At 43.8% G+C, this 12,715-nt stretch overlaps 2 protein-coding genes across 13 annotated transcripts in view; one reads left to right on the top strand and one right to left on the bottom strand.

Moving 5' to 3' along the window:
• Positions 1-3,321, top strand: part of ERAP1 (endoplasmic reticulum aminopeptidase 1) — a 53,677-nt gene extending 50,356 nt beyond the window's left edge. Inside the window, exon 21 of the transcript XR_012505538.1 lies at positions 1,608-3,321. The gene's annotated coding sequence lies outside the window, so the exon portion shown is untranslated. The remainder of the gene's footprint in view (positions 1-1,607) is intronic.
• Positions 1-12,715, bottom strand: part of CAST (calpastatin) — a 103,014-nt gene that overhangs the window by 14,997 nt on the left and 75,302 nt on the right. For 7 of the 12 annotated variants that reach the window (XM_074360381.1, XM_074360385.1, XM_010949547.3 and 4 more), the window contains 8 exons: positions 11,874-11,969; positions 10,137-10,232; positions 6,714-6,815; positions 6,172-6,255; positions 3,867-3,917; positions 3,625-3,696; positions 2,462-2,560; positions 826-933 (listed from right to left, as the gene is read on the bottom strand). In XM_074360381.1, coding sequence (XP_074216482.1) covers positions 826-933; positions 2,462-2,560; positions 3,625-3,696; positions 3,867-3,917; positions 6,172-6,255; positions 6,714-6,815; positions 10,137-10,232; positions 11,874-11,969 — 708 coding nt within the window. The remainder of the gene's footprint in view (positions 1-825; positions 934-2,461; positions 2,561-3,624; positions 3,697-3,866; positions 3,918-6,171; positions 6,256-6,713; positions 6,816-10,136; positions 10,233-11,873; positions 11,970-12,715) is intronic. The other 5 variants (XM_074360383.1, XM_074360386.1, XM_074360384.1 and 2 more) reach the window with 3 other exon arrangements.

Raw genomic sequence — 12,715 nt, 5'->3', positions numbered from 1 at the left:
TGCTGGCTGACTGGCAGGTGAAGAAATGCCTGTTGCTGCGTGAACGGCACCCACCTCCTAGCATCCCTGCCTCACTGCGGCGTGGCTGGCTTCTGTCAGATTCCCCAGGGGCGGGGTACAGATTTTACTTTTCTGTATCATTCTAGTTTCATATTTCAAATATAGGTTTTTAAGTACCTCAATATTTCTATGACAGTGGTAGAATCAAGACCTAAGGATTCTTTGAAATGCTGTCTTTGGAGCATAGGTTTGGCTGGTCTGTTAACAATCCTTTAACTTAGAACCAGAAAGGTAAGTACTGTATATTAAGTATAAATTAGTACTTATACATGTTGTATAAGATATGTAGAGTTAACAGCCTGCATCTTACAGACTCCTCTGTGGTGCTGCCCTCCTGGTCCGACGTGCTCTTCCTGTAGGAGTTTGCACGTGGTTAGTGATGAGGGCAGAGAAGACATGTCACTACATTTACACAACTTGTCAATCTACAAATGCACATATGCCTCAGATGTAAGATACAGTTAATGCCAGATAAAACCAAGCAAAGATAATGCAGGAAGAGACTAAAATTAACAAAGCAGACCTGTGCTTGTCCACAGTCACAGAGTCTGGTCTCACTGAGAGGACACTGGCCTGATGCCATGCCACGGCACAGTCCTCAGAGGGGAAATGGACACCGCCTAGACCACACAGTGGGAGAAAATGAGACTTAAGTTCTCCAGCTGTTCAGTGGCTCCAGGCAAAGTCAGGGTGGTTTCACCTTTTGTGTGGAGGGGTAGGGTAGAAATCGTACATTTTCCCTTACTAGTGATTTTTTTCTTTTACCTTGACTTTATCCTCTATTGGTTTGTTCTCATCTGGATCCGGCTGTCTCTGCCCGAGACTGTCAGAAAGTTGATCCAGGGCATCGTCAAATTCTTTGTTGTCACTCTGCTAGAAATTAATCTGAATTAGGCACTGGTTAGCCAAATCAGGTCACCTGCTGGAGTGTGGCCCCAGCAGTGCCACTAAGGCTCCCACAGGTTCACGGGATCTTCCCAGGGAGACGGGTAGGGGGCGGACGGCATGGGATCTGCAGTCTGGGGTTGGTGCTCTTTCTCCGTCTTTGCACCTGCTACCCCACCCATCTTACTTTTCTTAAAAAAAAAAAAAAAGCAGGTTCTTCCCAAAAGACCTCTGAATGTTTAATAATAGCTCAATCAGAGCAGAACCTAGAACCTGAGTATTAAGAACTGTAGATAAACAAGTTCATACTTTATAGCACAGGGAACTATAGTCAGTATCTTGTAGTAGCTTATGGTGAAAAAATGTGAAAATGAATATATGTTCATGTATGACTGTACACTAGAAACTGACACACTGTAAGCTGTACTTCAATAAAAAAAAAATACATAAACTGAAGTGGAAATGGTAGCCTGCTTATTAATGGCTCCTCCTCTCTGTTGCACGGGGACTTTGTCATTGTGAGTGTGTGTATGTACACACACCCACACACATGGAGAAGGGAGCATTTTACTGGTTTTAAGTCCTTCATTAGAGCCCAGGATTATAGCAGCTACCCACAGCGGGGTCTGGGCTTTGTCATTTGTGCCTCTGGCTATTTTCAGATGATCCGAAGCCTGACCCAACAGGATGCAAACTCACTCAGAATCTCAGAGGACAGCACTAAGCAAGCTTTGAAGCTACATCAAAAGGAAAGGAAGCAGAGCTGACTTCACTAAGGCTACTTCATCTCCAATGAGCAAATGAGGCACTTGTTCTTCACCAGAAGAGATGGGGATCTGGTTTAGGGAAATCTGTCTTTTGATGTGCCGTGGTCTCCTGGGTAATGTATAATTTGGTACTGCACAGAAAGTTAATCAGGGAAGTCTGGAAAAGCTTTGGTTCCACCAGTCTTGCCTCAGAACATGTAAATAATTACAACAATATTGATGCTGGGTTTTTCTATTACTAGCGTGAAAATGACAAGTCTTTACTGGTGTGAATGGGAAGAAAACAATGCTATTCCATAACAGATGGGTGAATTTGGGGGAGCAGGCAGAAGCTCAAACCCTGAGTCATTCCATAAAATAAACTGGAGGTTAAATAATAGGTAGTATTTACAGCCTGTGTCAGGAAAAATTTCAAGGAGGAGAAAATCAACTATCAGGAAAGCTAAAGAATTTTAAAAATCTAATAATTGGAATATATACACAACACACATTATTGCACTTTCAATTCTAATAAGGCAACAACAGTATTAAGCTCCTTCACTGGGTGTAAAATACTTCCACATACAGTGTTTAATTGTTTCAGATATTCTGTCATCTCCCTAACTTGTCAGCCTCATCTCTTCTGAAACGCAAGGTCCCTACTCTTCCAACACTTGGGTCTATTTTTACGTACTCTAAGCAGGACTCCTGTTTCCTTTCTTCCTGCTGTTGCTACTGAGAAAACAAATATTTTAAGATATGATGCTTACCTGAGTGTCAGTGGGTGGACCTGCAGCCTGGGTGGTTGGAGCTGGGGTTTGGGAAACTACTTCAGAGACGGCAGCTGAAAGTTTAGCATCTTCAAACTGCTTTTATGAAAAAATAATAAAAAGGTTCTGATCAGTAATACGTTGTATACAAGTTGTGCCACAGCGCCGCCACTTAAATACAACTCTCACTAGAGCTTAATGCTGCTACTCTCTCGATCCAGACGGAAGCACAGCAACATAGCGTCTTAAGCGCCATTTTTATTCCACTTCCTACTCCACAGCGGTATTTTACACAATCTCCTATTCACATTATTCTAAAAGGGGTTCAGAAAGCTAGTGCCTTTGAGTTTCATGGTTTGCTCACACACTTCTGGTCGTACATTTAGGTGGTTTGCTTTCTTTGTAATTTGTTGCCTTAAGTTCTAGAAGTGGCGCTTTTTACAGTCCAGCTCTACTCTGCCAGCTGCCATCCCCAAAGCTGCTAGAAAGTCATTCCACCAAAAGCAATAAATGGGCACGCCCGTTTCCCACAGCCCTGCTTGCCTGAATTAGGTATTTATCGCCTATTTTTAACTTGGATAATGTACTGGGTATAAAGTGGTGTGCTCCTGTTGCTTTAATACTTGCTATCTGGTGTGAAGTTTCAGTTTTATCATTTTTTCTTAATGTTAAATAGTATATTTCAGAATCTTTCTGAAATAATGACTCCTTTTCTCATTGTAAAGATTTAATCTGTCATTTATGTTCATTTCTGGATTTTTTTCCCCCACTGACCTGTGGCTTTGCTTTCTGAATCAGAACTATATTTTTATCATTACTGTATAATAAATTCTGGTGTTTAGTTGGGTTAATCTTTTTAATGCTTTTCAGTATTTTTTAAAATATTTTTATGCACTTATTTTTCAAATATATTGGACAACTCAATTTTAAATTCTCTTTTCATAGGTGTACTTAATAAGAGTGTGTGCTCACTGGTTCAATTAGTTACACTACTGATAACATCCACTGTGGTGGACGGGTATGTCATGATGGAGCACATTTTTAATGGCTGTGATGAGTTGAGGGCCATTAATTTTGTGACTGTTTCCTCAACTCCCATGTCAGATTTTAAGTTACAAGTTTCTGCTACCCTAAAAGTAAAGAAATAAAATCAGAGGACTTACAAGAGATGAAGTGTTTGGGGGACCGGTGAAGTCCTTAGACAAAGCATCAAGGAGAAAGTCTTCACTCAAGGGCTGTAAGAACCAGGAAATATGTCAACAAACAACACCTCATTTGTCTCCCCTTCAAAATGATGTCACTGTTTATATACTCATCAGCTCATTAAACAGAAAGCTATGCCTTCCTGCATTCGCAGTCAGGGCCAAAGGAGAAAGAGACACTCAGAGAAAACTGGCTTGCTTACTGGAAGCGGTTCCTTGGGCTCTTTTGGCAGGAGTGGTTTTCCATCTTTATCCTATGCGGGGGGGAGAAAAGCACGGCAGAGTCATTTTGCATGTATCCTAAGTATGCAGCCTTGTAAACATTCTCAGAGGTTGACAGGTGATACCTGATGATGTACACTGTAAATTAAGATTCACCATTTCAGGAAACAGATTCTCTCACCAGGAAATATGCTCTGATTAACTCATGTCAACAAACAGTTCGCATACCTCAGGCATTCCCTAGGCACAGGGGCTACAAATGGATCGAGGGTGGCTTGCTAACCTCAGAAGCCCGGGGACCAGGGTGGAGGGGGGGGAGAATCACATGAACAGCTAATGTAGCGTTGGACACGTGGGGCTGTGACAGTGGACACAGGACACCGAGGGGGCACAAGGATGTGCCCCTCCCCTGACGGAGTGGGGTGGGCTTTGCACAGGTTGTCTGGAAAAGCCGGTTAACATTATAGGCGGCACATCCAAGCCCTGAGGTGAGCACTGGGAATCCCCCAGAAAGCAGGCTAGACAAAGTCCTACCCTCAGGGAGCTCACCCGGTGGGCGGGATGTCAAACTTTAGGACTCAGGTGATGCCAAGCTTCAAATGACTCTAAGTGCCACGTCTAAGTAACAGGATAAAATCCATAAAGCCTTTGGGACTCTTTAGTAAAGAAAATGTATAAATACATGGTCAATCCCATTCACACACACATATAAAAGTAAATAAGCACAAGGCTCTCTCTAGATGCACACAGTTAACTCTTGAAAAACATGGGGGTGAGGGGTGCTGACCCTCCGAGCAGTCAAGAATCCATGTATAATTTATAGTTTTCCCTCTGCATCCACGGTTCTGTATCTATGGATTCAACCAACTGTGGATCGTGTAGAAATCTGAATAAAATTGGACTCGTGCAGTTCAAACCTGTGTTGTTCAAGGGTCAGCTGTGTACATCACTGTATTTCTCCTGATAAACCGGTCAAGGTGGTTTTTGTTTAAAATTCGAAGAGATGCCATGGTTGAGAGTATCGCCTGCTTCCCTTTTGCCTGACATCAACTCCTTTACCCCTTTTCCACCTCCTCTGCACATTCATGTGTACCTTCTGACCACCAGTCATTTAGGGGTGAAGTAGAACCAGGGCCCTGCGCCCCACCTCTGCTGCAAAGGCAGCACGTTTCCCAAGTGAAACACAGAACCGGGAGGGGGCACATCTGCTCCACACACAAACTGAAAGCATCCTGTGTCTCGAAGGGAAACCTGTGGTCCACCCTCAAGGAGCTGATTCTGCTGCAGAGGCCAGATGGGGGCAGATGAGTAACAACATAGGATTTCACCAAGAGATCCAGCCAGCGGCTGGAAATGTTATAAAGCAGTAGGTAATTTATAATGTCTAAGATCAAAAAGTTCAAAGGAGGATGAAACTACCACAGAATAAAGTGCTCAGGGAAAGCTGATCAACTCCCTCAAAAAACTATTAGAATTCAGCGAAGGAAGAGAGAGAGTAACCAGCCTCCTACTATGAAAGTCACCTGCACTTGACAAGCCTTTACTAAGTGGGGGACGAGGGGGGGTTTCAGCAGCTGCTTAAGGGCCACATGTTCTAAGAACCTTGCACACAAATAAGCCCAAGTTAATAGAAAAGCCATGGTTTCAAATGAATTGTGAAATGCAGAGAAGATGCAGAATAAAGGTATCCAGAATAATAAACTTTAAATCAGGGAGAGCTCAGTATAGTTCCTGTCTTTGCCAAATAGATGGAGTGGTACACATGGATGAATGCGAGGAGTATCAGTATGATTTTCCTGAAGTTTAGGTGCACATGCTCTTAAGGAGTGGTCTCCCCCATGTCACTTGTTTTGTACAATCTGTACATTGAAAATAAAGGAAATGGGCCAACTTCTCACTCAGGATATTCAGTGTTAAATAGGCTCTTAATTTTTCAACATATACCCAAGATGCAAGTTATCGCTCCTCACTTTGGTTTTCCTTCCTGTTTAAAGGTTTTCTAAGTTTATCTCTGATACTGTAACAAACCACATGATAGACAGGAAGAAGTCAGTTAGCTAAGACATTGGATTTCTTTCACCCAGGGGAGGATGGAAGGCCACCTAGGAATACCCCAGCTTCACAGCTGGTGTGCTAACAGGACATTAGTGGACTCATACTACTTGGTGTTTGAAATATTAAGAAACATGACCTTGATATCCCATGTCTGCTGCCGTGTCCCTTCTTCATGTGTACGAAATTCAGTGTGAATGAAAATAAATGAGAAACACGCCCCAGCGAGCTTACCTTGGCCTCTTCTAATCTGTAATCAGGGGGAATGGTTTCTTCCTTTTCACCAAGTTTTTCACGATCCTCTTCTTTGGCTTTCTCCTAAATAAAAATACCGTTTTCATAGTTAACACATCTTTTCCTCATAAACCAGATGCCCGAGTGGCTAAATTTGAGGTCAGTAAATCCGCTGCTAGGTCAGGATGGACGGATGGCCACAGGTGTAGACTTTCTGACACTGCACCTGGGTCAGCAGGTTCACACGCTGGCGGGGCTGAGAGGCAGGCGGCGCCACTTCTCTTAGGAGCCTCCGCAATGGGAAAGCAGGTGGACAAGGGGAGACTCGGGGCTCTGACCCGTGCACACCAGCCACCCACTGCTGTACTTAGACACTGACGCTCACTCAAGCTTTGCTTATAAAACAGGACATGCGCAGTCGCAGAGAAAGCTGGCTGGTAGTATGTGGTGGGAAATACAAACATTTTTTAAAAGACTGACTTTCTGGAGAGTGAGGGCAATCAGTGGTAGCTCCTTTCCAGAAGACTCTGAGCTGCCAGTACCTTGACTTTATCCTCCACAGGCTTTCCATCTTCTGGCTCTGCTGCTTTTTTCCCCAGGCTGCCAGCCAAGGCTTCCACTGCGTCCTCTGGCACCATGCCCTTCTGAAAGCACACCAGGGGATATACTAAATAGGTGGCTGATCAGTCCTTTTTGAAAGAGACTACAGTAGACAATTCAGACGAGCAGATTCTTACTTCAGGCCTCGATAAGAAGCACGTGTCATCTTATAATAATTTGAATAATCAACCATTAGAATCTATGCTTAAGAACCTAAAATGTTAAAAATTAGAGCAAGTTTCTTACATTAAACATTCACTGTGTGCAATTTATGTACTGACACTTAGGAACTTGTAAGATCTAACCTAGCATTTTGGTTTAGAAGTGAGCAAGTCAGAGGAATGGGTATCCCACAGAGAAGCTGAAAGCCAGGAAAGAAGAAAGTTATCTTTATGTGACTGTCCTAGAGATGGCAGAGGGAAGTTTTCAGAAAAACCCACGAGAGGACATTCTTCCCTCTGTTCTGTGAAACACCCTGGCCCATCCTGGAGGTGTGGCTCCGCTGAGCCTGTACCCAGGCACAGAAGCTCGTGTCCTCTGTGTGGTGTCTACTGGTCATAGTGACATAGCCGATGGTCATAGCCGATTCAGGTGACAGCCTGTGACTGACTAACCTGAATGGCACCATGAGCACAGTCTACCTGTGATCCAGTTGTTCAAAATGAAATGTGCTCCCTATAATGGAGTGAGCTCCGGCCATGCTGGTATTTAAAATGAAACTCGAACACAGAGCATAAATGGTAAAGGGAAAATAAAGGCTAAATGATGTTTGGGCTAAAAGATAGGACTAGATGAGGCTTTTCCAAACCACAGGTCATGATCCATACACAAGCAGCTCATACAAGCCATTCAGTAGTTCATGGCCAGGACTTTTTTTTTTTTTTAAATGAAAGAGCAGTAGAATGCATCACACCTAGCAAGGGTTAAGTACCATTCACCGAACTATTGTTTCCAGTGTGTGGCTCCTGCCTGGGTTACAGAACCAATGAATTTCCTACTATTGGTCAAAAGTGCAAAAGCCCCTTAATTAAATAGTCTCAAAATTTACTCTTATCATAAAGTCGAGGACCTCACATGGAGTATGCACTGGAATTTTAGCATAGAAGTTTCTTTCTGTTTTATATAGCCTAGCCATCATTCTAAGTAAGAAAAATTGTTTTTCTGGTAAGCTGCACCACAAAAGGATAGATCACGGAAGAAAAGGGAAGTTGAGTGAAAAGGGACTTACCACCATCTAGTGGCTGGACACTGCACAGATTTTACTCCCGGGGGCAACAAACATCCCTGACGAATCTCTTTGGGATTATAACTATAGGTAAGAGTTCAGCGGCCCCCAAGCCTTTGATCAGGTTGCTTGGCTGAGACACCTGCTCACACTTACTTCTGTTTCCTCCTACTCTCTGCTGTAGGCTCTGGAAACTAGTTCCCAAGCCTGTGCTCTGTGACTCAAGAAGTAAGTGAAACCGTGTTAGAAAAGCTAGGAGAAGCAGCAGTGTTAAGAACTAAAGAATCTGGAAACAGGACTAAGGACTAAAACTTCTATTTCTGTTGTCAAATTCACAACGAGAAGTCAGGTCTCTGGATTTCCTCAATAAACTTTCTTTTTCTACAAATGACTGCATGGAGCACACATTCATCTTCCCCTGGTTTTTCCACTTCCATTTGCTCACTAGTCCTCCAGCCCTTCCTGGGACCTCTGATCTTTATCACACTCCGGAGCTACTCTTTCTGGCTCCCGTGGGTGTCACAGCCTCAGAAATGCCAACTGACTTCAGTGATGACAAACTCCACAACCGTGGTAACCAGAGTTGGTGGAGAAGCCCAGGAAAGGAGGTCACAGAATAGGCAAGCAAGAACGCGCTCTCTCTTTTTTTCCTATCTACTAGAAATCCAGTGCTTGACTCTACAGTCAGGATAAAGGTGGAAAGGAACAACTGAGCTCTTTAAGGCCCTGGCAGTCACACGTGGCAAGAGAGGGAGAGGACACATACAAAGGTCATGAGAGTCGGCTTTTGTCTTTCTTATTCCAATCACTGCCTTCGTTTCAACTTCCTTCACCAGTCTCTTACCAGATTCTCTCTTCCTTTCCTGTCCTTCACCACTGTAGCCTGTGGCTGGCTCCCACGATGTACAAGTTTTTGGACAGTACCCTGAGACTTACCCCCTCTAAAAAAAGGTGGCCAAGTCCTTTCTAAGGCAGGAGAGAGGCCATGGGCATTAAGGGGGTTTGCAGTTGGCACGCAGGACTTGCCTGGCAGGAAGCAGCCACAGAGGACACCCCTTCAAGGCCCCCCGTTTCTCCAACAGCTGAGAACACACATCGCAGGCACACCGCTGTGCTGGCCTGTCCTCGGCTCACTGCCCTCCCCAGGACAACAGGGCTGTTCCCACTCCTCAGAAGGGTCCTGTCCTCCACCTGCAAGCCTTTCCTAGTTCCTCTTGGGAAAGGGTTCCTTCACCCATGTTCCTGCTGCCCTTTTTCCATATGAGAAGGATCCAACTGTACTGTAAGCTTGAGATCCGGCCCAGATCCACACGAGGCTTGAGGGGACCTCAGGGCAGGGGCCCTACCTCTCATCTCGGCTGAGGTTCTGAAAGGTCCAGTGAATTTGCTTAAGGTCAACCCAAAGCTTCATTTCCCTCATCCATAAGACAGAAAGACAACCAGACAGCCTTCATAGTGTCCTTGTGAGAACTTAATACTGAGAAGATACTGCGAAGCATCTAGAACATGTTAGTTATTCAGAGTGTAGATTCACTGAGTCTGTGGTAATGACACACAGTTCCACCCGCGGGGATTCTGAGTTAGATTCTATCTGTTGATGGAAACAAAACACACTCAATTCCAAAGCAAACAGACTCAACTAGTTAAGTATCATGCTTCACAGAAAACTGGGAAAGTGAGAGAGGCCAGAAGAGAAGGAAAGGGAAAGGAAGGGAGTCAGCCCGCCCTTCAGCAGGGAGAGGCGGGGAGTCACGATGACACTGGTGCACATTCTTCCACCAGGAGAATCAACACAAAGCAACATTGGGCTGTTTGTGGGACTCCATGTCGGCTTGAAAAACAAAGGAAAGTGAAGAAGCATGATTATCCACAATAGCTGAGGAGCTAGAAAGATTTTCAGAAGGTTAAAAAAAAAAAAAAAACATAGCTTGCAGCAGTTTAATTAAAAATTGACATCTAGCTAGCCTGAATTTCTAGCTCCTCCCTGAAGCTCAAAGAACAGAGGATAGCACAGCTATCTAGGATTTTATTTTTATTTCGCTACACTAAAGTAACATGATGGAAGCACACAGCAGCAGGGGCCTGGACGGAAGAACATTACTTTCTCAAGACATTTTGCAATGCCCAGGGGACGGCTCACCGAGGCAGCTGGCTTGGGTGGTGCCGACTGCACACTGCAAAGGGAGGTCCGAGGCACAGCCTCTCCCACGGGAGCAGGGCCCGCAGCCTGAGGTTCCTGTGGAAAGAAGCAGGTACAACGAAGAGTTCTTATAAAAACCTGGTTAGTAAGACTGAACAGCAACAGACCAGCAGTGTACTCTGCTACCTATATGCAGTGAGCTCACTTTCTTGAATGCCTAAGGATTCTCAGTCGTAAGTAAGTCAAGGCACGTTAAAACCCTTCAGCTGCCATTACTTCAACTTGGTTTTACCTCTTACCTTAGGTAGGTTATTTAACCTCTGAGACACAGTTTCCACATCTGCAAAATGGCAACAATGACAGTACCTACATCTCAAAGACTGACATGGGCCTTTAATGAGACACTAGGTGACACTCAGAGAACAGACTAAGTGCTTCTGCACAGGACCTGGGAACACAGCAAGCACAATAATTATTAGCAGCTATTATTATTATTTGCCATCATATAATACATAATGATAATAATATCCCAATCATATAACATAATATTGTATGTAAATACACCATGTTTTGTATCTAAGAGCACCCTGTATTTAATTAGCTCTGTGCACACGAAGGTGGTAAGACTACCCCAGGCTTCTCAGCGTGAGGTTCCCAGCACCAGCAGCCCCAGCACCACCAGGGAACTTGTGAGAAACGTGAATTCGTGGGCCCCACCCCAACAAGCTACATCAGTTCTGGGGGTGGGACCCAGCCATCTGTGCTCTCACAAACCCTCCGGGTCATCCTGATGCACGCTCAAGTTTGAGAATCACAGTGCTATTTTGTCACAAGAGTAAAATTTCAAGCACTGTTTTTAATCCAGCCATTTATGGAAGCCTATCCTACAGGCCAAGTGCTCAGCAGATGATCATTAGTAAGGTATGAGCTCTTCTTTCAGGAAACTTACTATTTAAAAATACGTATAAATGTTAGAGGTGAAAACCAACGCAGCTAAGATCTTCTTTGCAACAGATGTGTTAACAAGGGTATATAAAGAAGGCATCAGACCCCCCACCCTGCCGCCCTGCCCAGTGTGTTGTATTCTGCTCAGTAAGAGTTGGGAGAGTAGTAAGGCTTGGGGAGGGAAATTCAGCAAAGGCCGTATTTTAGAAGAGCCTTAATGGGATGACTAAGATTTTAGTTGATCTAGAATTCAGAGAGAAGGTTATTCCAGGTAGAAGGAACCACATTGAGAAAAGTCTTGGAGACACACGAGTAGACAGTAGATACCTACTGTCATAGTTTAGTGAGGGGGACACAAATCCTAGCCCGGAAGGGAGCTGAGTCCCAAATACATGAGCAGGGACTTTCATTTTGTACAGAATGGGAAGTTCCTGAGGTTGGAGCAGGGGAATGTCGAGAAAGAACAATGCTGATGGACATACAGGACGGGCTGGAAGGAGACCAAAGACAGGCGATGACAACTGTACGTAGGTCAGTTACAGGAGAAGGAATGGAAAGGAAAGCATGGGTGTGAATGCTTTCCTGAAGGACTAACTAATTACAGGACTTAAAATGCAGAATGTCAGGGTCAGCCTGGGGAAAGACGGCACATCCCGAAACAGGTGGGATGAAAACTGAGTGTGAAAAAAGATGGCCACTTTGTGTTTTAAACAGCTCCAGTCTCACACTTTAAAGATTATAGAACATTTAGGAAACAACAAAAACTAAATATTCTTATTTTTAGAAACATACTTCTGTTTTTTCAGTTGGCTTAGCTTGTTTTTCTTTACACTTAGATGGGTCAAAATCTTCTGAAAGTTCATCAATGAGTTCTGATTCACTCAGGAGCTGTAATATAAGAAACATTACACTGTAGGAAGAGAATTAGTTTTGCTTGGATGAAAGAAAAAAGCTTTCATAGAGAAAAAAAGTTTTTCTGGTTAACACATTCCAGGTCATATTTTAGGATCTAAAACCAAAAGTTACTTTATACGGGACGTGTGCTTCATTTATCAATGTAAGGTACTGTCTTGCAGAAAACAAGGAATCCTAAACACCTCAGGACCACAGAAATGTTAATGGTTTAGTTAAAAGTTGTCCTGATACTTCAATTTCAGCATAATTTTGCTCAAATAAAATGCCTGTTCTTTCTAATTTGTACAGTTTTTTCTTATGTGACTGTTTCCTCTACTTCCTAATGACTTCCCTTATGAATAAGTCAGAGGAAACACAGATCATAGTCTCCTTTCCTATGACTGTGCGGTTTTGGCAGGAAAGTTCTGTGCTCCCTAGTTCCTACAGGTGAAGTGGTTATTTGTTTACTGTGATTAGTCAAAATCTCCACATGCCCTAACCCATGACAGAATGGCATATAATTTAGAAATAGGGCCCCAGAGTTGGACAGACTGAGTTTCGAGTCCTGGCCATGCTGTTCCCTAGCTGTTTGACTTTGGGCTATTTACAGAACCCTTCTATGTCTCAATTTCGTCACCTATAAAATGGGGATAATAAAGTGCCTTCCCCATTCAGTGAGGACTCAAAATGCTAACACAGGAACACCATTTAGCGTAGTGTCAGGCATACAGTAAGTGATC

Source organism: Camelus bactrianus, chromosome 3 (assembly GCF_048773025.1).
Source record: "Camelus bactrianus isolate YW-2024 breed Bactrian camel chromosome 3, ASM4877302v1, whole genome shotgun sequence".
Classification (NCBI taxonomy): domain Eukaryota; kingdom Metazoa; phylum Chordata; class Mammalia; order Artiodactyla; family Camelidae; genus Camelus; species Camelus bactrianus.
Note: the sequence above shows the minus strand (reverse complement) of the source record. Positions and strands in the feature narration are given on the sequence as shown.